Source organism: Aspergillus pseudodeflectus, assembly GCF_044049435.1.
Source record: "Aspergillus pseudodeflectus strain CBS 756.74 chromosome Unknown BJX68scaffold_32, whole genome shotgun sequence".
Taxonomy (NCBI): Eukaryota; Fungi; Ascomycota; class Eurotiomycetes; order Eurotiales; family Aspergillaceae; genus Aspergillus; species Aspergillus pseudodeflectus.
In genome coordinates this window covers 13,276-41,031 of record NW_027263808.1, presented here as the reverse complement: position 1 = coordinate 41,031, position 27,756 = coordinate 13,276, and the positions used below count along the sequence as shown (strand labels likewise).

Below are 27,756 nucleotides of genomic sequence, written 5' to 3'. Positions count from 1 at the left end.
TACAGTTCTGGGAGATGAGAGCTTGAAACCAAGTTCCACTTCCTGCAAGCAGGTATAATTTTCCTTGTTCCACGGCTGTCGGGCCCTAAACTGCCAGCAACATTCACGAGTCCTTGTCCGCACGCCTCTAAAGTATCAGAAACTCCACCATACTGGTTCTGCAGATATCCAAGGCACACTGGAGGCATGCCCCTTGACGCAACACAAATTGTCGCGTTTCCTCCCGTCCGGGTATACAGAAGAACCGCAGATCGTGTGCCCCATCCACTGGGACGATAACCGTATGATGAGGGCACCGATAACTGGGGGCAGAGTCAGGGCCAATATACGCGCACAGTCTCGCAGGTTCTTCCAGGCTTCTGCTTGGGTCCTCATGGTGGCATCCTTCTGCAATCAGGCCATATTGAAGACCCATCAGGGAGTCTATGGGATTCCTTGTTGTTTGAAGTCTTCTCTGCCCGTCCTTGATGACGATCTTAGCTTGCATAATCGAAACGTCCTTTTTCGTCACCTCCCAATGAGCGCTCAGATTGCGGAATCGGTTGTCAGGGGCCAGCACCTGGCCAGGTAGAGCCTGTATACCTTGGCTATCTGCCCACGTTGTCTCCGCACCTAGAATGCCCTTCCATGTGTCGCCGATCCACTTCGAATCCTCACGTTGCAATACACCCCTGAGACATATGAGTCGCAGATACCCATGTCGTTGAACGACGTAATTCTCATCTTGATCAAAAATAGCCGGGTAAAAGGCCTGGCCCTTCGAACATGTTACAACCCAATCCCATTCATTGTTGGTGTCTCCAAGTTCTTTGACTGTTCGCCGATGTCCCAAAAGAATACGCGCTGAGGCCAGAAGATCCCTCGTGTCGCATTCAGTCTCCATACCGTGTTTTAGAATAGGGATGATGTGGCCCACGAGTCCTTGCTGGTTTTTGAAATATCGCAATGGCGAGGTTTCCACAAGCAAGGACTCTGGCTCTCTGAACAACGATATTGTCAATATGTCCGCGATTATCTTCGCCACCACTTGGAAATATGCGTCCTTCTTGCATTTCGGAGGATTAAACCTGGTGGGGTGGTTGGGATCACCACATCGGTTGCATTGACAGGTTCCCTCCAGTCCTCTCAGGTAAGTTTCCACCTCAGGAAGGTCCGCGACCGGCATATTCAGCCATTGTTCTATCGCGCGAAAGCTGCCGGGGTCCGGGCTGTCAAACATCAAGCCGTACACTCTCTTAATGTCTTCCAATGGCGGCAATGGCGTGGGATAAAGGTTTTCCAGCTCTTCCATCTCTCTATCCATAGGCCTGAATTTCAAGCGACCAACAACCTTAATGATCGCGTCAGGGAGAAAACGTTGCAAGCGCCGTCTCTCGGCAGGGTAGTCGAGACCAAGCTCACCAACAAGCCATTGGCCGTACGTCCTGACATTGACCATAGATGTCCATGCCCCGCCGGTCCCTTCCGGCAGTGGGCAGATCAGCGTCTCCGGCCCGGCGACCTCTCGTGTTCGAGTGATATGGACAGTATCGTCCCACTCAGTGACTGTCGTGGGAATAACAATGGTCACTCTGGAACCCGGGGACTCTAGAATGGATAAATTGCGTTTATCGTTCAGCTGGAGATATATAGAAGGGCATTCGAGGCACCACTCGGTGAATGCAGCGATCCATGGAGCACATTTGCAAGCCCTTATTTGAATTCCTCGTATCTCATTATCACCAATCCGACCAATGTCTCGAAAGGCCTCGACAATGTCTTTGATTGCGCCTGACGAAGGGAACCCCTGGGTTTCATACTCGAAAGGCCGATACTCATATGGAGCCAGCGCTTGCCCAATGCGACTCCGATGGCCAACAAGTATCTCACCAAAGCCCGCGAATGAGCACCTGGGAACCAAGGCCGCAAGATAGTCACGAAGGTGGTCTCCTGAAGGTATCTGGACTTTATCACCACCATTCGTGGCTTCTAGCATGCCTCTAATAGCAGCTGCTGCCTCAAAAAGTGGCACTGAATTCGAAAGAGCACATGCGAGGCCCAGGAACTGGACCCCAGCAGCGGTTTTGCGCAACTGGCTTGCGCAGTCGTCGTCGCTGTAACCCACTACTGTTCTCAGATATGTGATTAACCAGTGTCTCTTGGTCGGGAACACGCGTTTTTCGACTTGGGAGCACGTCTCGGGTCTCATCGCGAGAGTGGCGCCGAATTTTTCACAGGCCGCCATTGGTAGAGCTTGGACATTTTCAATCGTAGCCGCTTGCAATATGCCGCGAGCTATGATATAAGCGCCCTTCGCTGTTTCGGTCAAGGACCACTGGAGCTGCGGTACAAGTGACATTTTCGGCGTTGCTTTTGTGGATAGACTGATTGAATGACAACAGTCTCTATATTAGCAAAACCTGGGGGAAGTATGAAGAGTCCCGAGTCGCAGGCGGGTCGGATCTCCAGCTCATGTAGGTGGGCCGCGCCGCATGATAACCACAGAGCACTTGATTAGTACCCCACGCTGACCTGTTCACTCTCGCACCCATTTCGAACTGATCAAGCCGAGCCTACAATCTCACACGAGGCAGACACCGATACGTCGGATGATTGATTAGAGCCAGTGCCGGTGACACCTTTGACCACCTCATTGGGTCGCTTCCCCGCTTCTCAGCACGTAGCCATGCAGCCCAAGGCTCGCCAAGCACGCGGCGGATCAATCATGATCATAGAATAGAAAGACTCACAGCGATAGGCCCATTCACGGTCAGCCCGGAAATATTACACATAGAGCCTGGTGGTCTGTTGCCTGTGAGATCGTAACCCGGCACTCATCATGCAGATATCGTCGTCGAATCATCGTCCATCTCCGGGACAGACTCTCTTGGACATGATGAGATAAGGGCATGGGCGAAAGTTTCCGCCTACATCACAAGGCAGGTTTGAGTAAGCGCTAGCGGCTTTGACTACAGACACTCAGGATGTTCAAGGCGAGGCTTGAACCCTCGAGGTCAGCCATACGCCAACCTCGTAAAAGTGACCCCGCTCAGTTCGGCACCGGAGCCTCACTAGTCTAAATCCATCTTACTCAACATATCATAATCGTCTGCCAATCATAAATCCGTAAATGTCAGAAGTGCAAAGGTACCTAGGTAGATAGGATGTATAGCCTAACCCCAAGATAAGTGGGTTAGATCACCTTAGGCGCATCCAATCAGTAGCGTACCTTATTGACTAGCTTAACCTCCTTACCTATCCTATCACATTTAGTAAAGGGGTATCTAGAACCTACCCAAGTTAGAGTTATAACTAAGGCCCATGCCAGTGCCTTGATAAACAGTGGGGCAACCCCAGGGCAATTCTGAATTAATTCGCGGTCATTCTTTTGTTCTCACCGGCAATCGATATGTAAAAGCCGTGAGGAAAGGCTACCTGCGATCTCTGACTCGACATAATCCTTCCTCATCCCAATCCTCGCTTCCAACCCGAGCCGTACAATAAACAGCCCATCCGGATCCCACTTCTGCTTGATTCCGTATAGCCTGCCATAATTCGTACCCCAAAACGCCCTCTGAGGCTCGGGCTCATCCGGATCTGCAACATTCCAATACGAGCCCAGATACGGGCTCTCCAGCCCCCGAAGCGAAGACAGCATACTATCCCCAAATATTTTGATCGGCGAGTCTGGCGACAGATTCCGTCGGATCGTAACTCCCAACGCGGACTCGCGCCAGGCGGGTTGCAGAGCGCTGTGGATTGTATCCTTGTTCGCCTTGACTTGTCCGCCGGCGGACATGAGGATTTCGACCGAGTCGCCTGGTTGGAAGTGTAGTTGTGCAAGAGCACCCACTATCTCGGAGGTTCCGTCTGGTTTGAAGAATAGATTCTCGGAGATTAGCACTGAGCCTTCGATTTGCCCGATCCCGCTCTGGTGCATTGGGCCGGGTTCGTTGAGGTATGTTGATAGCTGGGGGTAGTTTGTTACGTTTAGTAGGTATGGAATGCCTCGGGTGTCGAGTGTCTCGCGGAGCCTGGTAAAGTGCGTCTCTGCTGAATTCGTATCACTGCTATTAAGGAACATCACTGCAGCCGTTAGGGCAACCCGGTCCGCGAGTATAACTGGGACGATAATGGCGCTCGTTTTGTTGTCCTGGCGCTTCAGGTCGGGCAATAGACTAGCTATTTCCCCGGTAATCTCCCAAAGAGACTGTTCGGCGGTTGGAGACGTTTCGTTCTGTTGCATAATTGACGTGATGAGCAGGGCATAGACGATGGGGATGTCCGGGAATGTGCGAATGGTAACATCAATGATAACCCCAAAGGTCCCACCCCCTCCCCCTCGTAAGGCCCAGAAGAGGTCTGGATTCTCGATCCTGTTGGCCACGACCAGTTCACCCTGTCAAGGAGAGTTAGTCTGAATGGCGTCGGAAAATCCTACTATGTCTGACTCACCTCCGCCGTAACAACCGTGAACTGCAAGGCGTTATCCGCAGCCAATCCATACGACGGCGCAAGCAACGATGTCCCTCCACCCTGCAGGAACCCCCCGACTGCACCAACAGAGCGACAGACCCCTGTCATCACATTCAAGCCGTGGCCTTGGCTCGCTTCTTGTAGCTCGATGCCTAGAACGCCCGCGCCAACAATGACCGCTCGACCCTCCGAGTCGGACTCGTCTCCACCACGCGGTACAAAGTCATCCACGAATTGAATCGTCTTGAGTCGGCTAACGTTGATCTGCACGGAATGAAGTCCACTCGATCTCCCCATCCCATCATGCCCTGTATTTCGAATTGTAACTCGCAGGTTATGCTGCTTCGCGAACCGAATAGCAGCCTGTACTTCCTCCGCCGAATGCGCCATGATCGCATACAGTGAAATCCGCCCTTGATGGCATGGCGTATCTCGAGGCGCGGAGATGGGACAACCCCCATTTTCAACACCCAAAATCGTTTCTTCAGACTCCCAGTTTGTCCACTGGTACGCCGCTGTACTAGTTTATCAATGATGTACACTCGAAGGCGGGGGTAGGAATGTGGACTATACCTGGCTCGGATATCCGCCATAGCGGGTTATGCGTGGAGTCCTTGACGATTTCGCATCGTGTCTCGTTGTACTCGGGACCGTGGCAGGCGGCTCCGATGGGCCTTAGCGAAATGAGATGGCCGTTGATTGTTCTGTTGAACTCGTCCCATGCGCCGGGATCAGGCCAGCAGGGGTCCGTTGGGAGACACCGGCAGTGAGCGGTGCGAGCGGACGTGCAATTGGTAATGAGTGTGAGTAGTAAAAGGTGGGTAAGAAACACGTAGTTTACTGGTAGATACATTGTTGAGGGGGAATATGTATAGTGGAAGGAATAACAGAATAGGCTGTCCAGTCTGCTAGAATAAGGACTAGAAACGAACGGTTGGATCTCTATACTATATACCACACAGCTACAGCACAGTTCTCGATCCCAAACGTGAACACTAGGCACCAGTGTAACAAGCCTCAATCTTCCATTGATCTACTCCAGATACAACCTCGGGCAATATTGCGGGGCAATCGACTCACACCCCATAGCCAAACTGAGTATATTAATTCGAAGAACGTACACCTACAACCAGTACATCGGGGTGACATGTTACACGGTGTTAGGCAGTCATCGGAAGATTCCCATCGGAAGTTATATCAGTAGTGGTACTTGCGCTCTGGCTAGGATCGGGCGCGGGTTACCCCATGGACACGATCGATCTCTCTTCGGCGGCTTCTAGTGAAACACCACGTAGGATCAGGTGATGGTCGTGGAAACGAGAGACGGACACCCAACTTTTATCATAGGGAGGGTGTGAGAATCGACGGCTTGCTCAAATCTAGCCTGTTCTGGGTACGAATTCATTAGGAAACAAATGCACGACATCTATGAGGAGTTTCGAATTGAACGAGGAACTATCCCACGCATATTTCGAACATGGTTCTCTGGAGGTGAGCGTGCTGGAAGGGAAAACGGAAGAGATTGTTGGAGTAAGAGAAGATCGCCGAATCGCATTTGTGCCACGATCTGGCGGACGAGTGTGTGACAAGTCTTTGCTGTACCACCTTTTCCTGCGACGACCGCATGATTTATACGAGTCCGTCAGGTCTGTCTTCTGTCTATTATCGTTGCTGCCGCGCGTTGAGACAGAATGTTGGGTGGTGGTTAGTGCCGCTTAGGGCATAAGTTGGCGGTGATTAGGTCAATTAGGGTTACGCGGGCTGCTCCAGATTTATGACACTTGAAACTCTGCGCCTTTTTTGATCCAAACGGTCCATCTTTAGCTTGTTCTGATAAGCGTATCAACCTATTCTTTTATTCCCGACTTCTAATTCTAACCAGTCAAATCAAGCCTGAATCCATTTTAACCACCTCTACTTCAACCCAACTCTGTCTTAACCGTACCATCACCACCTCATCAACCCCACCTAACCGCACCCTAAAACCTCTCCAAACTCCCCCTCCCACTGTCACTCCCCCCCAAATCCCGATCACTAATATCATCCAACACAGCCTCATTCCTCCTCTTCGCCTCGATCCTCGCCAACTTATGCCTCCTTGTATCTCGCTCCGTCCTCCTCGTGACCCACCACGTATACAGACTCGTAATCGCACAACACGCGACAAGACCCATAGAAAGCCCAAAGGGCAACTGGTACCGCGGCTCGTATTTGTCTTCAAACATTTGTGGCCCGACGGCGTCGCCGACCTGTCCGTAGCTGTTTACGAAGCCGATTGCAAAGGCCGAGCCCGTTGCGCCGTTTATGGTTTGGGAGCGCCAGGTCCACATTAGACTATTTTGGTGTTGGTTAGTAAGGAGAAACAAAGGGTAGAAGAGTGCGGAGAGAACCAGGAGAGGGGGGCAACGTACGGGAACCAGGTTGATGAACACGCATTGCCGATCATCATGGCGATGTAGACGCCTATATCGTTGGGATAGACAACGAGTACGGAGTAGCAGATGATAATAATAATCGTGGCACCAATAGGGAGCAATGGGAGCGGGACCCGTGCTCTGTCTGCCACGTAGCCAGTGACGATAATCAGGATGATGGTTAGGACGGACATGGGGATGTTGAGAATTTGAGCGGTTGCGATGTCGCTTCATTGGTTAAAGGTTAGCCGCATCTTCGGTAATAGATTCTAGGGAAATGACAGACCTGAACCCCATATTCGCAATAATGGTAGGCTGGTAGAACTTGACGCCGCCGCTTCCACTTGTCATGAAGGCCCAGCAGAAGGTGAAGAGCCACAGTCTGCGGTCACGGAGCGTTCTGAGGACTTCCTTGAAGACAAAGTTCTCTTCGGCGGCGCGAGGCGAGCTTCGGGGGAGACGGGCTTGCAAGAAGGCCTTTTCGGTTGGCGAGAGCCATTTCGTTGTAGCGGGGACTGTACGTGGGTTCTGGTAAGGATCAATAGTTTTGGCGGTGGGGTTGAGGGAAGCATACAGTCGGGTAGGCAAATCCAGACGACAACTCCCATGACGATCGTTAGGGCACCCTCGACAATGAAGAGCCTGTCCCGAAATCAGCATGGATTGGGTTGGCTCGCTGAGAGCCTACGTACCACTGCCAGCCTGATATTCCCCCAGCCCCGGAGACACCATTAAAGGCGTAGGCAAGAAGACCTCCTATGATCCCAGCGACGTTGCCAACACAATCTATTCGATCAGCCATGCCTAGTAAGAACAGGGTGTGGGTAGCTCACAAATCGAAACCAATCGCACGGCAATCTCATCCGGCCGATACCAGTACGAGAGTTGAAGGATGATAGCAGGAAACATTCCGGCCTCGGCCTTGTCTGGTGTTAGCTACTAATACTGTCAAAGCCAAGGTGGGATAACTTACCAGACCAAGCATAAATCGCACAGCGTAGAGGCCTGCCAAATTCTTGACTGCGGCAGTGCAGGCGGTAATGATACCCCTTGATAAATCAGCACGAGGCCCCGCGCAGTTAGTATACGGACCACTCACCAGGTAATCATTATTCTCGACTGCCAGCGCGACGGGCTGACTCTTTTCAGAATCAAGTTGGATGGAACTTCTGCCAGAATGTAGGGTACCTATATGAGTCAGTCTTGGCAGGTGCGGGCAGAGAAAAGGGCCAACTGACAGTGTATAGCACAGTAATCATCCCAAACTCATCGGACGTAATATTCAGCTGCGTCAGAATATTGCGATCCGTACCCTTGTTCATGATTCGCGCATTGGTGGCCTGGACAGCGTCAATTTACCCGTTTATATTGAGCCAGAGAGAAACCACACACATTGGACTCGTCGATCTTCTTCATAAGATAGAGCAGACACAGTAGGGGAACCAAATGCCAGTCAACGCGGCGAATCAGTTTTTTCTCCTCCTCGGCCGTCAGGGCTGTAAGCGCAGCCTCGCGAGCAACCTCGTCGTCAACGGTCGGGCCATTGTAGACAACATCGACTTGCTTGTCAACACGCTTCGCCGTCTTGAAGTTGTGGTGCGAAGAGGGCTCGGCCTGGGGGATCGGGGTTTCCGTTATCTCGTTTGTTTTCGGTGCACTCATCGTGGATAGCGGGCGACAATGCGATAATAGAATTCCACTAACTATGGGAGGCCTGAGAAAGTGTCTTATATGCTCGGGATCTTTCCGTCCCGTCTTCATTCTCTTGACTTGGAGTATGTCTTGGAAGAAGATGTCATAGCTCTGCAAAGCACGCAACTGTATATCCTTTGCAGGTGCCAGAGAGCCCTCGGGATGAGTCCGCTGGTGTCCATATTGGAGCTTATCTTACTATACTGGTATTATACTGGTGAAGGCTGCAAACCTTCTTCTCTCATGCAGCGTTTCCCGTGTCTCTAACGGATAAACCTCGGAAAATAGTGTGCTTCGCACCATACATTCACTGAGTCAAAGCCACGTAAGTATACGCATGGATCTGAGTCGTACAACTAGGGTCCAGTTGTCGTTCTCTCTCATGACTCGCTGCTATCCAAACTCAAGAACACTCCGAGAAAATTATCCGAACGAAAATCCTCCGAAGGATATGGTTGGCTTGGCCCATTCCCGCTGGAAATCACGTATACACACCACGCCGCGACCCCGCATTGGCCTCGCCTCGCACCTGAGTCGAACTTACCCAAGCCCCCAGGGCCCATAGCAACCTTCAAAGAGAAAGAACCACTTTAACTGGACATGACTCGGGTGAGGCGCAGTCCTAATTTGGATGCTCCAATAAACCTATAGTGGCGGACAGGGGTTCTGGCCCCGGAGGATACTTTTATTTCAATGACTCCAAATCTCGCAGATGGCGTGATTTTGCCAATATTTTTGCTATATGAACTTCGACTAGATGTTGCGAGTTCGCGACCGCACCCTTCTGTATTTGACACCATTACACGACGAGGGGCAATTGATATTCTGTGAGCTACGAAGCCCTCCCCCGGCTTCACAAGAAATCAGAAATCAAGCTGGAAGACGAGGCACTATGTCAGGCACGGCAACAGTCACCTGGGTAACCCCGCCCGCCAAAGCCCCTCCGCGACAACCGGACATCTCATATGCGCCAGACTACGACAAGTGGCAAGCTCGCGCAGCCAGACGTGTCGCAGCCGGTGGACTACCCGACAAGGTCCCCGAAGGCTTTCCCGAGCAACTAACAGGCGACTTGGTCTGGGAGGGCGAGACACTAGCTGAGACTTACGACTGGACATATGTCCTCAACGAAAAGCAGCTAGCCGAGATCGACGCAGCTCTCGCTCATTTCAAATGTAAGCTAGTCCTTACTCCATTTGTCCTGCGGACGCTAACATACAACATCAGCTCTTGATCTCTCCTTCGGCCACATAACCCAGGAGGCATTCCCGCTCCCAGAGCTACACCCAGAACTCCGCCGCCTCTCAGACGAGCTGCACAGCGGACACGGCTTCTTCGTGATCCGCGGACTGAGAGTGGACGAGCACACACGTGAGGAAAACATCATCATCTATGCCGGTATTTCTGCGCACATTGCGCCTCAGCGAGGACGCCAAGATCACAAGTACGATGGTAAACCGGCGGACGTTGTCCTCGCACATATCAAGGATCTCAGCCGCTCCGCTGCGAACAGCATCATCGGCAGTCCTGCGTATACGACCGATAAACAGGTTTTCCACACGGACTCAGGCGACATCGTCTCGCTGTTCGCGCTTGAGACGGCGCTTCACGGCGGCGCGAGTAAGCTGACGAGCACGTGGAGGGTGTACAATGAGATTGCACGGACGAGGCCCGACCTGATCCATACGCTTTCGCAGCCGTGGGATTATGAGATTTTTGAAAAGGCGGATAAGCAGTGGACCGAGCGGCCGCTTATACATCTTCTTCCGGCTTCGTCGTCGGACAAGGGTGATATTCCGCAACGTGTCTCTCTTCAGTACGGACGGCGGTACTTTGTGGGTTTCGGCGCTCTTCCGCGCAGTCCTGATATCCCGCCCATCACTGAAGCGCAGGCTGAAGCGCTCGACACGCTTCACTTTATTGGTGAGAGGTTTTGTGTCAATACGGAGTTCCAGAAGGGAGATATTCAATATGTGAATAACCTTGCGATTTTCCATGCCCGGGATGGCTTTATTGATTCGGAGGAGCAACAGTGAGTTACTTTCTCCATTTCCCACTCTACTGGCTTGGTGAGAATAACATGAGACCTAACTGCGCTTGTAGACGCCACCTTCTGCGTTTCTGGTTACGAGACCCAGAGAACGCTTGGCACACGCCCGAGGTGCTGAGGCCGAGGTGGGCGCAGATATATGAGGGCATCACGCCGGAGAATGAGGTTTTCCCTGTTGAGCCTTTTGTTCGGAGTGCGGGAAACAAGGGAAGATAGAACCCACAGCTTTAGGAATACAGATAAATCATTTTGTCACTTTCCTGGACGCCAATGTCTCTTCTCTTCGCAAGGCTGTCTTGTCTTTCACTTGTCAAAGGTCTTGGCGCTGAGTATCGCGGTCGCCGCGACTATCAAGGTGTTTCAGACCTTTGGACATTCCGAGGAACACGGATACTCTCGATCAAGTGCCGCTCTGAGCATTGTTTGATCTTTCAGTCTCTTCGTCAATTCTATCTGTTATCTGGAGCCTTTCAAGCGTCTGTACTTTGGCTGCGCGAGTGCACACTAAGCCGGAAGCGGTTAGCTGGTAATCACCCGCGCTAGTCCGCACTGGGACGAGTAAAACACAAACTCGCTGGGCAGGTTGCTCTTCCCTTCTTCTTCTCAACTCTTCTCTCGCATCGTTTCTGCAAACCTCTGGAGATTCAGGGTGAATACCGCCTGGGCAGACGATAGGATCTTTACCTTACCCGGAGGGAGATCCGATCAGCCACCATGGGTACGCATTCTACAATCACTTGCTTCAAAACCAACCCTGAAATCAACTAACACTGATGCACAGACGACGAAACGTTCGGTGTAGGTCAAACCATCGTCGCTCATATTCTACACTTGTCTCACACTGCAATCTCTGTAGAGGGTCTTCTGCACTCTCTGTTCCACCACCTTCAATATCGCTCGTGTCCGGACGTTGGACGAGGCGGAGGACGCTTCCTGGCCAACTTACGGGCCAGGAGCAAACTCGTGGCCGACTGGGGAACCCCAGCTATGGCCATGCTCGACAAAGGACACGGGATGTATGTTCTACGTGGGACATCGACTCCTGAACAGCGAGTTCTGCCGGGAAGACCAGCCACCGAAGGTATACTTTCGTCACTTCATTGAATGGCCGAAAGACGCTCTCCCGGAGAAGGGGGACTGGCTCTCCTTCGATCCCAACACGAAGCCGGCACTTGGAAGAGTGGCTATTTATCTCGAAGACATTGAGCACGTTGCCGGACCCGGATGTCGTTTCCCCGGAGCGTTTAGCGGAAATCAGATCACAGTGGAAGAGATGAGAGGATGCCAGACTGTTCAGTGCCTGGTGCCGAAAGTCGATGATTGGGAACCTGCCGTGGATGACCACGATTTTGAGAAAGATAGCAAATACTTTCTGTCTGGAATCGCTACCCGCGCATGCTCACGAGTCGAGGCTATTTCAGCAAACCCAGTCCGGCATGAGATTGACGAGATTGAAGCCCGGTGCCCTGTGATTGACGAGTTCGACGTGGATTACGACCATCTACCTTTTCATCCCTGGTGCTTCGGCACCTGGATCCAGCTCACAAAGCTCCGGCTAGGCGCTGTAGTGGTTGACGACCTCGTTGAGTTCTTTCGTGACCTCAATGCCCAGTCTATTCAACCTCTTTGCCGTCACTTTCGTGTGCTTAGCTGTAACACTTATGCCCATACTCCTGGTGATGAGTACCTTGCTGCAAATCCTTTCTACGTTCCCCGACTTCGAGACTTCTTAGTAGAAGCTATGAACGTATCCTCCTCGTTTATCCCGCATGACAGCCCCTTCTGCAACTCCGCCATATCCTCTACCAGCTCAGACGTATTCGCATGCTTATCAGCCGATCTGCGATTACTGATTCTTCAGCACCTAGCAGCTCCTGAGATTGCCTCCCTCAGACAAGCATCGCGGACATTCTACCACTTGCCGGTCTCCCTCTGGTATCGTTTACTCCGTGAGGAGATGCCATGGCTCTGGGAGCTATGGACAGACGACGCTCCATATTTTTGGGCTACAGTTACGGAACAGGACTTCAAAGATCACGAGACAAGTGGATATCTCTCCTATCCATCTGACCATAGCCCCGTGAGCGTTAGAATGGTGACATCCCATACCCTCGATGTGCAAGCGCATCTCGAGCAGTGGACCTTTCCTAGACCTCCAAGATACCAGACGAATTGGTTCACTCTCTACCGAGACATTAAGAGGAACTGGTATGAACTCAAGGGGCTCCGAAACCGTAAGAGGATTTGGGATTATCAAACACGGTTACTTGAGATGATGGAGCTGGTATGACTGTGCTTCCTCGGGGGCGTTCGGGTCACGACAACCAGCGGAAGGCGCGGATAGACGACCTGCTCGCCCTCACGCAGTACAGGACTATCAATGCTATGACGATTTCTATGACGGCTTTTCTCGCTGCGTGTTGATCCACCCGCATTTGTTCTCGGTTTATGATTACCATATCAGGAGAGGATGGAGCGGGCATTTTTTACAGGTTCATAACGGCTACTAGGTATCAAGGAGTTGACATAGTATCTTAGAGGGACACGTCTACTCACATGAAACTAATGATAATGACAATAATAATGACAATGCTGATGCTAATGTCTTTTTTCCCATACCACTCAGCGACCGATACAGCTTTTGTAATGCGTATTGGCTATCCAACTCGCCGCCCAAACACGGTTTGGTGCTCAAATCGCCCGGATAACCAATCCGCTGCAATAGTGAGGCTCTACTGCACAGAGGCCCCCTGTACAGTCACTAGACCATTTTACACCAATGGCTAATAGTTACAAGACAGGTACACCAACAAGGCGAATGCTCCACCAAGCTTGATGTTAGACGTTCAAGCTTTCCAAGAAGGGAGTACTTCTAACCAGGTATTATATTTCTTACAATGGTTCTGGCCTGGGCTTGCTATCTTTTGTCTGAAGAATGTTTCTTGCAGCCCTACCGAGACTCTACGCCCATCTGTCGATCAATGGTACATATTGCTAGACACCTGGAGATGTCATACAGAGCTCGGAAGATATTTGCATCAGGTTTTAGGTGATAAAGTCAACAGGAAAGTCATTTTCTAGCCTGGAATCCAAGCACGCGTGAGGCATTCCAGGTTGAGTCAAATATTGTGGTCCAAGTTTGTTACACTGTGTAATGCTTCCCTATCGCGGACTCTCTCATTCAGGGCCATATTCTTGCCTCGAACATCTAATTGTGTATTCCCCCTTTACCACCCAACATGAGCCCTCCCCAACTCCAACGCAAACACGGCCCAATACCACAGCGCACTAACCACAACCTCCCAGAAAGACGCAGCCCTCAAAAGCGAGTGCCCATGCCAGATCCCTCGACACCACCACAGATACACCACCCTCGTAACCCTCCCCTCCCACTCCGCAATCGACATCTCCCCGCTAACCCTCCCCAACCCACCCGGCCTCCAGCGCAGCCAAACTCGTGCTGTATCCTCCATGCGGGCGGAGATGCGCGAGTGCATCGCCAACGAGGAGGACACGGCCGTTCATGAAGGATGCCTTTGTTGGGCCAGGGTAGGAATCTGTTATTGCGTGGATGAAAGGGGATGTGATTTTGGAGAGGACCTCGGCGTACGCGGGTGCAAGGTGTGCGATTCCTAGCGCGACCTGCTTGGCCCAGATCGTGGGATCGACCAGCCCTTGAGGCACGGTTGTGCGGTGGACATTGCCGTTTATGTCGGTCATTATCGAGGGCAGGAGGGGCGGCGGGACTCGGAAGTACCAGACAAAGTTGATACTGCGATCTCCTCGAGAGAGGGAGCCTGTCGGGCCGGGAACAGGGTATCTGTTGAATCACTTTTTGTCAGGGGGTTGGCTCTTTATTTTGTTTCGCCGAGACGAAGGAAGGAAGGGAGGAGAGGGTGGGAGGCCATACGCGACTGCGTTCCCGTGCTCTTTGCTTCTGGTTACATGCGATATGTTCGCCTGAAAGGCCTCCCTCGTCTCCTCGCTCAGCTCGCTCTCCGGCACAACGCCGCGCCAGGCCACATACCCCGAGTAGTGGCGGTAGGCGCGGGCGCCGAGGACGATCTCCTGTACGGTTGACTGCCTCCCATCGGCGCCGAGAACTAGGTCAGCTGGCAGGATGCGAGTCTGTCCACGACCAAGGTCCTCCACAACGACCGATACCTTCGCGCTATCCCCCTCAAACCCATCCTTTATCTCAACAACCCGCTGCTCCTGCTCATAAACCGCCCGACGCCTTGCACTCGCTATATCCTCGCCATGCAGACACACAATCTCCGGCGGATGCAGAATATACACACTACCCAGCCCATCAAAGTTGGCCCTCAGCCAAAAGTACAACGCGCCCCAGGAGGTTATAATGCGCCGGGTCGGAAAGGATGGGTACGGAAAGCCAGTTAATCTCCCCGGTAGCGCGGGCGATCCGAGGGGGATCTCGCGGACACGGTCGACGCGCTCGACGAAGGCTGTGGCGTGCGGGCTGAGGAAGATGCCCGCCGTGTGTGATGTTGGGGCCGCGATGGGCGATTTCTCGAGGATACGGACGTTGTGGCCGAGACGGTGGAGGGTTATGCCGTGCATCAGGGCTGTGAGCGAGCCGCCGACCTGTGGCTGTTAGCTCTGGGCTGTGACGGCTTGGTTGGCATCGGGGATGGGTTCGATACAATTATGACGTCGAGGGGCTTCTTGGGAGGGGATGGCATGGTTCGGCCTAAGGGCGGTTGGTTATGATATTCATGGATAGAGATAATAGAGCTCAAAGAGGAGAAGAGAGGGGTCAAGGCGCCGATGCGTCTAATGTGCCGTGCCCCACCCCAGGGTCGCACAACCGGTTCGTCCAGATCGGAATCTTCACTGCTACGGTACATTTGCGTTGCAGCCATGACATCCCTGTATTAATCTTCATTGTAAGCAATATTATGCGGCAGGATTGCCTTTCCTGACTTCCGAATAACCAATAGCACACAGAGAGGGCTGTTCTGGATAGCTTCAAGCATCCAGGGCTTTGCGGAGTTGACAGCACGCACGATACGTCAGCAATATGTGGATTTCTAGCTCCAGAGCGAGCGAAAGTAAAATTGCAGCGATGGCCGTTCCCACGCCATGCAAGGTTACAAGCACTTTCGATGACTGGATATTGATCTATTCCTGATCTAATACCATTCCCCGCGCGCGACACAGTTCCCGTGAATGAGAACTCGCTCAGGGGAGATATAAGATTGCATCATGAGTATATAAGCTGATAGTGAGCTAGCGCTTGCGTCTATTCTAGAGCGACGTGTCTACCCAGGGAGGCAGGTACGCTGGGTCGCACCTTCCTTACATTGGTCGTGAAGAATAGTGGAGGAAGGAGCCCGGGCGAGCATAGCGCCTTCCGAATCTGATAACCAATTACATTTATCACAAACAAGAAGGTACGTTCCAGCACAGGGCCTCCGACCTCGATCGCTCCTTCTCTCATCAACTGCGTCTAGTTCCTTGTCCTTAAAGGAAGGGGCAACCTGCGTACCTTCCGTATTCGTCGTATTATATGGGTACTTCTTACCTTTGGTGAACACCTAACCAGTCTCTCCAGTTTGCGATACCACGGCATAGCCACCTTCTTCCATTCTACCATGACCATCTCCAATCCCATCGCGAGATATTCACCATGCAAGTACGGCGCATCCGAGGACCTCCTCGGATAAGAAACTCCAACTCAGGGTCCTGTAGCACCTCTGCCAGCGGTTTTCTCCTTCAGATCCGTAGCCTCATTGTTAGGGCTTCTGCTTCATCGCCCGTGAAGAGGCTAGTAATTTGCGCCGATTGAGAGCCACATATACAGGCTTATACAGGCTTAGCGTTCATAGACCCGCGGACTAAATTCTATGTCAGCTGTTATGAAAGACAAAGCTAGGGTTACATGAATTGGATGTCATGTCGCATGGACCACGACACATCTACATTGCCTAGAAGTCACAATCACTCTGTGCTCCAAGCCTAAGAGAATTATTGTATAGATTATCAAATGGGGAGAAATAAAACTTGTATTGAAAGCTGAGTGCTTACCTAGAGCCAACCCGAAAGGAGAAAATTTGCGTTGTGGGCCCCGATAAGGTCCGCTAAGAGCCCTAAAATGGGCAATGAGAGGTTTTTTTCAGATTTTTAGATTTGCTGTATAAGCAGAAAACACCAAACACCGGGAAATGTACTAAGATCTTACTCACAAAGGCAAATCCTGCGAATCAATGACTTCCCACTGCCCCCGCCGGGATCCCCGTCTTCGTGGTGGGATGCTTCTCCCTCCAGATAAACCACGGGTCCTCCTTCACATCAGCAGGTTTCGTCTCGCCATAGGCAAGAGGCGGGAAGTTGCTCCAGATCATATACGGCGCGCAATCCTCGTGCTCCTGCGGCGAATGCAAAGCCATAAACCAAGTCAGTCGAAAGACACTCGCGTGGTCCGCCTGGGTCATCGCCTTCATCTCCCACGAGCCCACCTCGAGTTCGAACCCGCGCGCCGCGTCCTTGAACTCCGTCGGGAAATCCATCTTGAGGTACTCTGGGAGTTTCGGGATGGTGGTTAGGTTCGCGGTATCCACATCGGCCAGCACGGTGATGATGACCTTGGGGCTCCTCCGCGTGTTCGGGCCCCGTTCGGCCGGCGTCGTCTGGCGGATCCACATGTGGAAGCGGCGGACTTTCTTGTCGCGGGTCTTTAGGTATGGTTCGAGGTTCTTGCAGAGGGCCTTGCCGATGACTTCGCCGCCGATCTTGGTGTCGAACTGGGTGGACGTTTCTGCGGTGAATGTATAGGGCGTGGTGGACGGGGGGAGGCGCAGTGAGTTGACGGGGATGTACTCCCGCGCGAGGGGCTCGCTGCACTTGCTGGCGCGCTCGAGGCAGGCGGAGCAGAGCTGGGAGAAGTCTTCACAGGGCATTTTGGTGGTGATGGTGTTGATATTGCTTGAACAATACTTATCTAAACCATATTCGGGGGACTACATCGTTCTATTTATAGCCTCGAGGAGAAGTACCATATCAAAGGTCTTTTGCAAGATACAAAAGTCATTGAATGTTGTTGTCGTCAAGCAAGTCTACAAAAACTACAAAAGAGTATACTTGAATGATAAGATGACAAAGCCCTTGTTCCTTTGGTCGACCTGAAAGCCAAGTGATTTAGATTGGAGAAAGAACTCTAGCCCTAGATTGTCCGTCCTCTCTTTGTTCGTGTCGAGCAAGTTACTCCATTGTTCAAGTGGCACCTCTGGCTTATACTCAGATGAAGAATTCTCCTGGTCTTTATCTCAGACTCGAAAAGCATATTGGACAACAGCTTACATTCAGGGTACATTTTTGGCCATTGTCTAGCCACATTAACTACTGATTAAGGTAAATATATACGTACAATCCCACTATAACACATACAAGGTCTTCCATGGCCCCCAAAATTGTCCAAATCAACGTGACCAACATAACCACCACATAGAAAGAATTTAGCTTCTGTCCATGTTTCCAGAAGATCATGTACTGAGTGCCATCATCGTGATAACCAAGCAAAACCAGCATGTATTCGGGAATGGCCATAGGCTCCTTAGAATGGATAGAGCTGATAGTATCTATAGTTTCTACAACCTCCTTCATGTAGGCCTGGCCTGCTTTTTCAAAAGCTTCGACGCCATCAAGGTTTGAGATCCCAGGTGGCATCACCTATTTCTCATATTCAGCTCGAGCCTGTTCAAGTAGAGCTACCATACCGTTGGGGTTGCTAGGCAGTCCAGTATAGAACTGATAGCCGTTGAATTTGCCCGCTAGGACTTTTTTTCATGTAAGCCTAGTAACCACGATCAAAGGCCTTGCCGCTGTCAGGGTCTTATTGGTGAAGATACTCTTTGATGTTCCTCATATAGCCTATTGGATTATTTTGAGATTTCGATTTAGCTGTGGACAAAAGAGGGCAGTTGTAGTATAGAGCAGTAATTGTATACCTTCAAGGTGAGCAAGATATCCCTCTTGATTGAAACCAGTTGGCTGCAGGCAAAAGCATGTACAAGGTTAATTGTGTCGATCCCGTCTTCTTCCCAGTGACCCTCGTTGTCATCATCATCATCATCATCATCATCATCACCAGCGCCAAGTGCCGATACTTTGATAAGCCTGCAGTCGATTTCGTACACGAGACCGTTGGCTTTCCGGAACCCCAGTTGCTGCTCAACATTTCGTCGTCCGAGATGATATCCCCGGAAGCCAAGAGTCAGCTTCCTAGTTGTGCTTTTGATTGGGAGAGATCGAGTGAGCCTACTTTGTAAGACCTGACCATGGTAATTTGGTGCCAAGTATTTAGTGTTAGTTGGATACGTCTGGGATGGAAGGGCCGAGCGGTGAATGACCAACGGGAGAATGTTATGAAAAGAGGATCTTTGGAAGCAGAATAAGAGAGCGGATAGGGTACCTGAGGCATGAAACTTCCATTTGCACTGTCGAATTTGCGGAGGACTGATATCACATCAACCATGTCGCTTGTCTGCTCAGCGACGTCACCACCAGATTCGGGAATGCTGCTGTGTCTTTATGTGATCAAAGTAACAGAGTACAAGACTAGATCAGAGATGGATCATGATGGAGGATCATCAAGAATGGCCGCGCTAGTCCAGTCTAGCCCAGCGTTGCCTATCTGGGATTAGCGTAACGACAATCGTATTAAAGTGACCTCCTCCCCGCCGTTTGTACCTGGATCCTCCCCTCCCACACCTCGTGCATCCGCTCCACGAACAAAGTCGCTCAAGATGGCCACAGATCCCGAATCCCTATGTATCCTAGACTGGTCCGATCCAGAAACAGAGCGCCTCTTCGACAAAGCAATCAATTCACCCAGCGAGATCACCCAAGAGGAAAAACACAAGATCGCCGAATGGATCCCCTCCCGCAGCGAGATGGAAGCCCGCGCGCAGAAATACCTTAACCAGTCGGTAGATGACCTCTTTGAAGCTGCAGCAATGGACAAGGAATCCTTAACATTTCCCCAATGCATGATGATTGCCCAAGGTTTCCACCTCCTCGGCGAGCTCGACAACGTCGGTCGCGAGACCGCGCAATCAAGGCGCTCCAGTGAACAGCCGGCGCTGCAGGCCAAGTGGGAACAAGCGAGGGCAGCGGTCCTCTCTGAGACAGAACTGCGCGCTGTTCTCAATGCGGCTGACCCGGACCTTCTTCTACGGCTGGAGGATGAGTACTTTGAGCCGCGGGACCGGGCTTTCACGGAGGCGAGGAGCCGCATTGCGCCGTGGATCCAGAGAATTCTCGATCGGGGGAGTGAAAAGATCTGGGGCTATGTGATATACTGTCTCTCGCTGGATGATTCGCCGGAGTGGGAGCGGTTCCGCGGTCGTTTTGACGAGGTTGTTAGCGCGGCGCCGGCTCCTGGTTTGGGGACCGAGGAAATCCGGCATACAAAAGTAGCCGACTTTATTCGTTTTGATGGGCAGGGAGATGACTTTAGCGGGGTGAGAACGTGAGTTGGATTCTTCCACCCTAGTTTCTCTCGAGACGATGCTGATTATTTAGTAATTTCCGAGCGCTTCGAGCACAGGGGCGTCTCAGGCCGGGTGTACTATCAAACGTTGTCCTGTATATCACTTTCGAGTGCCGGACCTCGTGTGATGATGCCATGTACTCCTGGCTCTGGGCGGTCGATCCGGACTGGTCGATTGATGGGCCAGATGAGGATGGCTACGATGGCAAGGTGCCTGTGAATTGGGCAATTTGCTATGACAAGTTCTACAACTTCATGTCAATGGGCACTTGCTCATTGAAAGATATATGGAGGGAGTTTAACCAGCTGCGCCAGAAGTCTCCAATTCCTGGGTGGGCGCTGACCGACCTGGACAAGCCTCAGTGGCCTGACTGCTAGTAGAATACTAGGTATTCGTGAATGCTTCGCGGTTCTTCCCGGCAGAAAACTTCTTTCGCTGCTTCTCTGCTGTCTCACTTTATTTTTTTGTGTGTGGCCCCTCTGCTCTTGCCTCCCACCTTGGACACACCGGCCACCAACACCTTCATCATCGCGACAACCTTGAACGCATACCTGCTCAAGCAAGGGTAGGCAAAGCCCTAAAAGCACTGCGCATTACGAATAAGCTTCGTGTTGAGAACTACCAAGCCAACAGGTATGGATTCAATACAACTGGAACCCAGCTGCGGCAAGACGACACTGTTTCTCTTCTTGATTACGTCGACGCAAGCAAGAATGCATCTCTTGCGAAACTCAGGAAGCGCCAGTCCCCAGTCAGCCAACGAGTCCCACCCAGTTTATGGCTATTCTCTATCCCCAGAGATAGTTCGGGCGGCCAAAGACGTTGCGGAGTCTGAACCCCCAACTTCATGGGACGTCGACTATGCTGCGATTGCGGCCCGTATGCGAGCCAAATATACCTTGAGAAACAATGACACCAATGCGATGACCCAGGTGCTCCACCAGAAAGATGGTCTTCTTGAATATACCTCCTTCGGCCAGCTCCGTGGACTGCAAGGGCCATTGCAGGAGAACCAGGTGAAGCGTGCTACGTCGTCGTACTGGATGGCGAACATCGGGCAAAATGGCGCTAGTCCGTACGCCCTTCAAGGATATAAGGTCTGGCGAAATGTTAAAGACTACGGTACCAAAGGTAAGAACGACTATCCCATAGGACTTAGACCCACATCTCTACTGTCAAATCCCGACACTAAAACGTACAGGCGACGGATGATACTGAAGCGACCAACCGTGCGATATCCGAGGGTGGTCGCTGCGGCGCAGACTGCGGTTCGAGCACCATATACCCAGCTGTGGTGTGGTTCCCTGCTGGGACATATCTGGTCAGCAGTTCGATCATCCAGTACTATAATACACAGTTTATAGGAGATGTGCGTCTACCCACAGGTCATCATGAGCCCTTGGCCAAAGAGCTAACCGCAATGAAATCTAGCCTACCGATGTGCCGACGATCCTAGCCGCCGCCAGCTTCGTGGGACTGGGTGTGATTACCTCCGATGTATATGTCGGAGAGTCAGAGCAATGGCATGAACCCTTCTGACCATCTCTTGTCTGCCGCTAAACGACTGTCTAGGTATCTAAACACCAACAACTTTCTGCGCTGTATCAAGAACTTCAAGATAGATATCACTCGCACCGACCAATCGGCGTATGTGTGCGCCATTCATTGGCAAGTCGCGCAAGGCACGTCCCTGGAGAATATCGAGTCCTATATGCTCCAGAACGTCGCTGGAAACACGCAACAGGTGAGTGAGGTAATCGAGGCAGAGTCTTCAACTTGTAGGTAGTGGTACTCACATCGAGCAGGGCATCTACCTGGAGAACGGCAGTGGTGGGTTCTTGGCGGATCTGACGTTTGTTGGCGGCAATTTCGGGTACGCTGGACAAGTCCCCATCCATGCCATGGCCCAGGGGATACCTGCAGCTTTTGGGCATTCGAGCTAATATTCGCTATAGAGCCTACTTTGGTAACCAGCAATTCACCACTAGTACTTGGTCTTCGTCAACTGTAACACAGCCCTTCAGATTCACTGGGATTGGGCCTGGACGATGCAAGATGTCGTCATTGAATCATGCACCACGGGTATTGTGGTCACTGGAGGTGTACGTTTCCAAATGCCTTCTTTCCAGAACAGGGGTTACTTCATTTAGATTGATTATTTTGCGTACTGACTGATCCAAGGCCGGTGGGCCAATCGGCAGTACCGGGCAGGGCGTGGGGTCATTCCTCCTCGTCGACGCAATCATCGCGAACACACCAACTGGCATTGTCACTTCCCTCTACGCTGAAGACTCAACATCGATGCTCCTTCAAAACGTGGGGTTCTTCAATGTTGAGTCGGCTGTCACTGACTCTGTTGTATCACGCATGCTTATGGCCGGCGGCAACGAAGTCTTGGTCGATAACTGGGGCTTTGGAAGGGTAACAAGCTCTAACGGAAGCAGTCAGTTCATGAATGCATTTAACATTCCTGTCATGAATCGAACCCAATCCCTCCTATCATCCGAGCTTGCTTACATGAAGCCAAACTTTTACACGGGGCGTCGGCCAAAATATGTGGATGTTGGTGCCAGCCAGGTCATCAATCTTAAGCCAGCTGGTGCCAAGGGCGATGGGGTTACCGATGACACGACAGCGCTAAATACCATATTCTCAGCAGCGGCCAACATGTCGTCGATTGTTTATATCCCATACGGTGTGTATGTTATTATTGATACTGTCAAGATCCCCGTTGGCGCTCGGATTGTAGGCCAAGCATGGCCTCAAATCATGGCCAAAGGCCCTAAATTCCAGGAGTCTACGGCCTCAAGACCTGCTGTCAAAGTCGGGGAGCCAGGCGAGTCCGGAGTTGTTGAGATCCAAGACGTCATGTTTACAGTTTCGGGACCAGCTGCAGGCGCTATTCTGCTTCAATGGAATATTCATGAGAGCATGCAAGGTTCAGCGGGGCTATGGGGTAAGTTACAGTTGAGTTCATTCATAATCCGTTACTGACACCAATAGATTCCCATTTCAGGGTTGGTGGAGCGATCGGATCGAATCTCCAGACGAGCCAGTGCCCTAAAGCGGGCGGCATCAACAGTGACTGCATTGCTGTATCTGCCTTACTCCACATGACTCCCAGGTCGTCTGCATATATGGAGAACATCTGAATGTGGGTTGCGGACCACGATCTCGACGCAGCCGATGAAGGGCAGATCGATGTCTTCTCTGGGCGAGGTGCTCTCGTCGAAAGCCAGGGTCCTACCTGGATGTACGCCACTTCTTCAGAACACAATATGCTCTACCAGTATCAACTGTCAAGTGCCGCTAATATTGTGATGGGGATGATTCAAACCGAGTCTCCATATTTCCAGTCAATCCCTGCTGCTTCTTCTCCTATATCTACGGGCTGTTTCCAGACGATCCTATTTTTGATGATTGCGCAGGCGGGACTGACACTTGTCCTCTCTCCTGGGCTGTGCGGCTGGTGGATTCATCATCGATCTACTTACTCGGAGCAGGGTTGTATAGTTGGTTTTCAAAGTACTCACAAAAATGTCTTGAGACTGGTGATTGTCAGGACAAACTCTTCGAGGTCGAGCAGAGCTATGATATCTGGATATACAACCTGGTTACCAAAGGAACAGTGGAAATGCTCAGCCCGGTCAACGAGCTGCCCACACTGGCAGCTGACAATAAGAATGGCTTCATGTCCTCTATCTTGGCATGGCTCAAAGGGTCCAAAGACACAACCGGCGAGAGGGACTTTGCCGGCTTCACAGTATACACTCCTGACGAACTTCCTGATTCCTTCTCTGATGACTGTGTCACCGCTCTTTCGGCTACAGTCAAGTGTCAGGATACCGTGTTCTCATTCTGGGAACCATCCTATCATGGGAGCTTGGGGGATATCGAGCACACTGATGCCGTCTGTGATTCTGGCTGCGGTGAATCGTTGGCGACGTGGTTCCACAATGCGCAGAAATACTGCTCTGGGTATTCCCTCTACAACTACCCTCCAGAGATCTACGGCGGCAACATGTGGGCGGGCTGGAATGAGACCTGCTATAGGGACCCTACAACTGGATTCTACTGTAACGGTAAGCTACTACGGTCGATCTTCTTGAAACAGCCTGCTAATACAGACTATCAGAGGTCATCCGCAACTTCACTCGAGTATCCACTGTGGAAGATATGCCACTAAGTGAGATGTGCTCGTACTGCTACGTAACAAAGCTCCAGATGATGCAATCTAGCCCCTACTCCTACTACGGCGAGTTCTACAAAGCAAACTTCGAGACCGTCCAGTCCAAGTGTGGCATCTCTGGAGATAAAAGCATCCCTCCAAGCTTGATCGTCCATGAGCCAGAGGAAGACACCCCATTCTGTCTCTCCGACTTTACCTACACCACAGTCGAAGGCGACACATGCACATCCATCGCCCTCGACTTCTCCGTCGCCTCGGCGGCCCTGTACATCGGCAACCAGGATCTCACCCGCGACTGCTCACGCGCGTTCGCAAATCAGACCCTCTGCATCCCGCTCTCGTGCCAGTACACCCACGTCCTGCAGGACGACGACACGTGCGACAGCATCGAGGAGGCCAACATCGAGACCATGATTGACCCCACCACGGGGAGACCCTTCACTCTCCGCGACCTCAACCCTTGGATCGACCCCTTCTGCACAAACCTCCACGACACGTCCACCGCGCACGGCCGGGTCCTCTGTCTGACGCCGCAGGGCGGATCTACAACGCCACAAACCCCGGCTACGGCTCCGGTCACGATCCGAACGCCGATCACTCTGGGTACGGCAGCTACCTCGTCGAGCCTCCCGCAAACGCAACTGTGGCAGAGGGTACGACGCTGCGGTGCGGCAAGTGGCATACGGCGGCTGAGGGCGAGACATGCCCTGCTATCTGTGTGCAGGCGGGAATCACGCATCCGCTCTTCGTCGCTGTTAACCCCTCGCTTCCGAGTGATAGCGTGGCTTGTTCGGGGAGTGTTGTTCCGGGGGTTACGTACTGCACAGCGCCGTTGAGAGGGTGGAATTATACCGTTTCTTCGGTTTAGACGCCGCGTAATAGGATAGGAAGGATTCTGGGTCCTTGGATGAAGGTTGTCACCTGTTGTATCATGTTCTGTCTATCATGAATCATGATGGTGGGGGGAGGGGAGAAGAGAGGGGGGGAGGGGGTGGGGGGGTGCATACAAATTTCACCTCGCTACTTCTACTGAAACCCTCAAATCTCACCAATATGACACCGAAATTGACCCGGTTCCTAGGGTTTATGTTTCTTCAAACGCTTGTTCTGATTCAAAGCGGAGAACATAATGTAATTGTGTTTTCTAGGTTAACATAGGTTTTTCATAGCTTTTGCTACACCTAACCCTGGATACGTGTGGGTTATGACATGCCGCATCATCCATCTAGCAGATTCACATACCTAAATCTCGTCTATATGACCCATCAAAAAAAGTGAGCTATAAAACAAAGCAATGCTATGTATAGCTTTTTGTCTTGGAACGAGAAATCCATCTCTAGCCACAAAATAGGGAATCTAATCAATTATAAAGACGCGAAATCGAGGTACACATTCTATCTTGTTGAGTACAGACCACGGACTATGGGGGAATCTCTGCTGGCTAAAGCGGACTGTGGGTTATCAATTTATGCCTTATGCAGTCCAATATTCTCCCCTCTGCATACCCGTCACTGCACTGACGCAAGGGTTCGATGTAGACACAGTACCTGTCAGGGTATCTGCTGCTTCGAACTTGTAATGCTGTGCAATCTCATACAAGAGTATGAAAACAAGTCCCAACATTGGGTGTCTAAAGGTTGAAACAGTACACATTCCACAATTAATCACCTAAGGACTAAACAGTCTGGTTACGATGTTGGTATCTAGCTAGTCTATTGCCTGTTGAAATGGGGTTGCCGACCTGAAAGATCGCTCCTCCGCGGTATTCAGTTTATACCATAGTTGGACTACTAGATTAGAGCAACCAAATCGTTGATCGGCCTAGTGCACAGTTAAATACTTCGTGTTGCACGGTCACTGCTTCCTAGTGATCAAAGTAGAAGCGGCCTAGTTGAGCCCAGGTTCTATGCAGTTCCTCATCTTTAGCATGTGGTGGTTACTTCTTTTGTCTACTCCAACGCCAACATTATGAGCGTATGGCTTCTGCCCATCTCGAGGTTAAATTATGCCACGGACATGGACGGACTTACTTTTGCTGAGCAGTAGATAACACTGATCACGTCCAACGCTTGCCTTGAGTCGACCAATGAGCATACCCAGTAAATTCAAATTCCGTTTCCCTAAGTAGACATACCTGTCGTATTCCATCACTGTGAAGATTATCCCCTTTCTTCTGTTAGGAGCCGATCTGTCAGCGCTTGGTCACATTGGCGGATGTACTCTTCCTCCGCAAAACACAACCTTGACCCCATTCTCCTCCCCAAAGACCCGAAACCACTCCTTATCCTCCTCATAAACCAACAACTCCATCACACTCCCAAAAACCCTCAGCTCCCGGAGACCTTTTAGCGCCTGAAGGTACTCCAGGCCCGAAAATGCTCTGGGTCGCACAGAAGTCGTAGTAGTACCTTCAGCCGCAGAGGTACTATCATCACCATCCCTATTTCTCGAAGCAGCAGCCCCCGCATCCAAGTAAATACCGCGATACGCCGACATAACAATCTCAATCACCGCCAGCCGCCTTATCTCCTTGAGATGATCTTCGACGATCATTCTCATCGCCTTCGCATTCGACCCACCTTCAACCCCATACAGTTCCTGACTCGTAAACTCGAAACCTATGGATCGGATGTACCCCCTCTTCACGGGCCCAATAGCACGTAAGAACGCGGCCGTGCGCTCGATGCCATACGGCAGGTCGAAGAACGTCTCGCTGTAAAAGACTTTCGATGCCTCGTGGTGGATCTGCCGGTTTGTTAGTAGGAGAGCGAGCAAGGTATTGGGAGGGTCGGAGAATTTGATTGAGCGGGCGATTGGGTAGAGGTTGAAAGTTGAGGAGAGGGAAAGAGAAAGAGAAGGCGGGGTTAGAATTGTTGTGTATTTTTTCTTGGTCTTAAATTTGATCGCGTTTTCGATGTCAGTTTGGTCGTGACGGGCAAGGATAGTTCTGGAGTCTCTGTTGCGGGTAATCTCAGTGAAAGTGTCCGGGGAGGTTTCGATAGGTGAAAGGCGCGCGTCAAGCGCTGGATAGATGCGGAAGACGTGGCGGTAGACTTCGAGGCGGAGTTCGAAGGGGAGGGCGAGGAGCGGGAAGGGTGTCTGTCGGTGGGAGCGCCGGTGCGAGGGGATGAAGCCGCCGAAGCCGCTGAAACTGATGGACATCTTTTTTGAGATCGAATTCAGGATCGATCTTGGTGGTCGGATGAAATTGCAGAAAGTCCAGGAGGAGCCCGCGTGTCTGGATTCAATGAGGCGGGAGATCTGCTTTAATGTGGAGAAAACAAAGATGGGTGGGGGCCTGGGCTTGTAGATCAGTGTGGCTGTGTCAAGTCAGGCGGTTGAAGCGCGAGAGGTGTCCTGGAGTCATATCTGGATGGCGGAAGTGTATAAATCCTCGATGGCTTTAGTTGGTTGGACGCATGTGATGCTGAGGAATGTGTTTGT

At 51.6% G+C, this 27,756-nt stretch overlaps 8 protein-coding genes across 8 annotated transcripts; 2 read left to right on the top strand and 6 right to left on the bottom strand.

Annotated features, from left to right (window-relative positions):
• Window positions 1–127: 127 nt before the first annotated feature.
• BJX68DRAFT_268572 (uncharacterized protein) lies at window positions 128–2,338 on the bottom strand (the record flags this gene model as incomplete). The annotated part of the gene is made up of 1 exon (XM_071046119.1): window positions 128–2,338. The coding sequence occupies one exon, from the start codon at window positions 2,336–2,338 to the stop codon at window positions 128–130; it is 2,211 nt and encodes a 736-aa protein (XP_070897176.1).
• Window positions 2,339–3,248: 910 nt separating this feature from the next.
• BJX68DRAFT_256392 (FAD-dependent oxidoreductase) lies at window positions 3,249–5,308 on the bottom strand (the record flags this gene model as incomplete). Its single annotated transcript, XM_071043180.1, has 4 exons — window positions 3,249–3,263; window positions 3,479–4,378; window positions 4,435–4,970; window positions 5,029–5,308. The coding sequence occupies 4 exons, from the start codon at window positions 5,306–5,308 to the stop codon at window positions 3,249–3,251; spliced, it is 1,731 nt and encodes a 576-aa protein (XP_070897175.1).
• A 1,126-nt stretch (window positions 5,309–6,434) lies between these two features.
• On the bottom strand, window positions 6,435–8,531 carry BJX68DRAFT_256391 (major facilitator superfamily domain-containing protein; the record flags this gene model as incomplete). The annotated part of the gene is made up of 10 exons (XM_071043179.1): window positions 6,435–6,789; window positions 6,867–7,097; window positions 7,156–7,384; window positions 7,444–7,511; window positions 7,562–7,655; window positions 7,703–7,790; window positions 7,843–7,918; window positions 7,969–8,057; window positions 8,108–8,209; window positions 8,262–8,531. The coding sequence occupies 10 exons, from the start codon at window positions 8,529–8,531 to the stop codon at window positions 6,435–6,437; spliced, it is 1,602 nt and encodes a 533-aa protein (XP_070897174.1).
• Window positions 8,532–9,453: 922 nt separating this feature from the next.
• BJX68DRAFT_256390 (TauD/TfdA family dioxygenase) lies at window positions 9,454–10,827 on the top strand (the record flags this gene model as incomplete). The annotated part of the gene is made up of 3 exons (XM_071043178.1): window positions 9,454–9,736; window positions 9,789–10,593; window positions 10,665–10,827. The coding sequence occupies 3 exons, from the start codon at window positions 9,454–9,456 to the stop codon at window positions 10,825–10,827; spliced, it is 1,251 nt and encodes a 416-aa protein (XP_070897173.1).
• A 3,198-nt stretch (window positions 10,828–14,025) lies between these two features.
• BJX68DRAFT_268568 (uncharacterized protein) lies at window positions 14,026–15,314 on the bottom strand (the record flags this gene model as incomplete). Its single annotated transcript, XM_071046118.1, has 3 exons — window positions 14,026–14,431; window positions 14,522–15,216; window positions 15,276–15,314. The coding sequence occupies 3 exons, from the start codon at window positions 15,312–15,314 to the stop codon at window positions 14,026–14,028; spliced, it is 1,140 nt and encodes a 379-aa protein (XP_070897172.1).
• A 1,521-nt stretch (window positions 15,315–16,835) lies between these two features.
• On the bottom strand, window positions 16,836–17,531 carry BJX68DRAFT_268567 (uncharacterized protein; the record flags this gene model as incomplete). The annotated part of the gene is made up of 1 exon (XM_071046117.1): window positions 16,836–17,531. The coding sequence occupies one exon, from the start codon at window positions 17,529–17,531 to the stop codon at window positions 16,836–16,838; it is 696 nt and encodes a 231-aa protein (XP_070897171.1).
• Window positions 17,532–19,376: 1,845 nt separating this feature from the next.
• Window positions 19,377–25,180, top strand: BJX68DRAFT_256389 (pectate lyase superfamily protein-domain-containing protein; the record flags this gene model as incomplete). The annotated part of the gene is made up of 15 exons (XM_071043177.1): window positions 19,377–20,093; window positions 20,512–20,820; window positions 20,876–21,254; window positions 21,344–21,492; window positions 21,555–21,646; window positions 21,696–21,867; window positions 21,929–21,996; window positions 22,079–22,110; window positions 22,140–22,225; window positions 22,305–23,079; window positions 23,127–23,204; window positions 23,307–23,426; window positions 23,525–24,205; window positions 24,259–24,887; window positions 24,938–25,180. 15 exons carry the CDS (start codon window positions 19,377–19,379, stop codon window positions 25,178–25,180), a joined length of 4,530 nt encoding a protein of 1,509 aa, XP_070897170.1.
• A 1,047-nt stretch (window positions 25,181–26,227) lies between these two features.
• On the bottom strand, window positions 26,228–27,756 carry BJX68DRAFT_240670 (uncharacterized protein). Its single transcript, XM_071040716.1, has 2 exons — window positions 26,447–27,756; window positions 26,228–26,385 (listed from the first exon to the last, which is right to left on the bottom strand). The coding sequence occupies exon 1, from the start codon at window positions 27,472–27,474 to the stop codon at window positions 26,515–26,517; it is 960 nt and encodes a 319-aa protein (XP_070897169.1). The 5' UTR covers window positions 27,475–27,756; the 3' UTR covers window positions 26,228–26,385; window positions 26,447–26,514.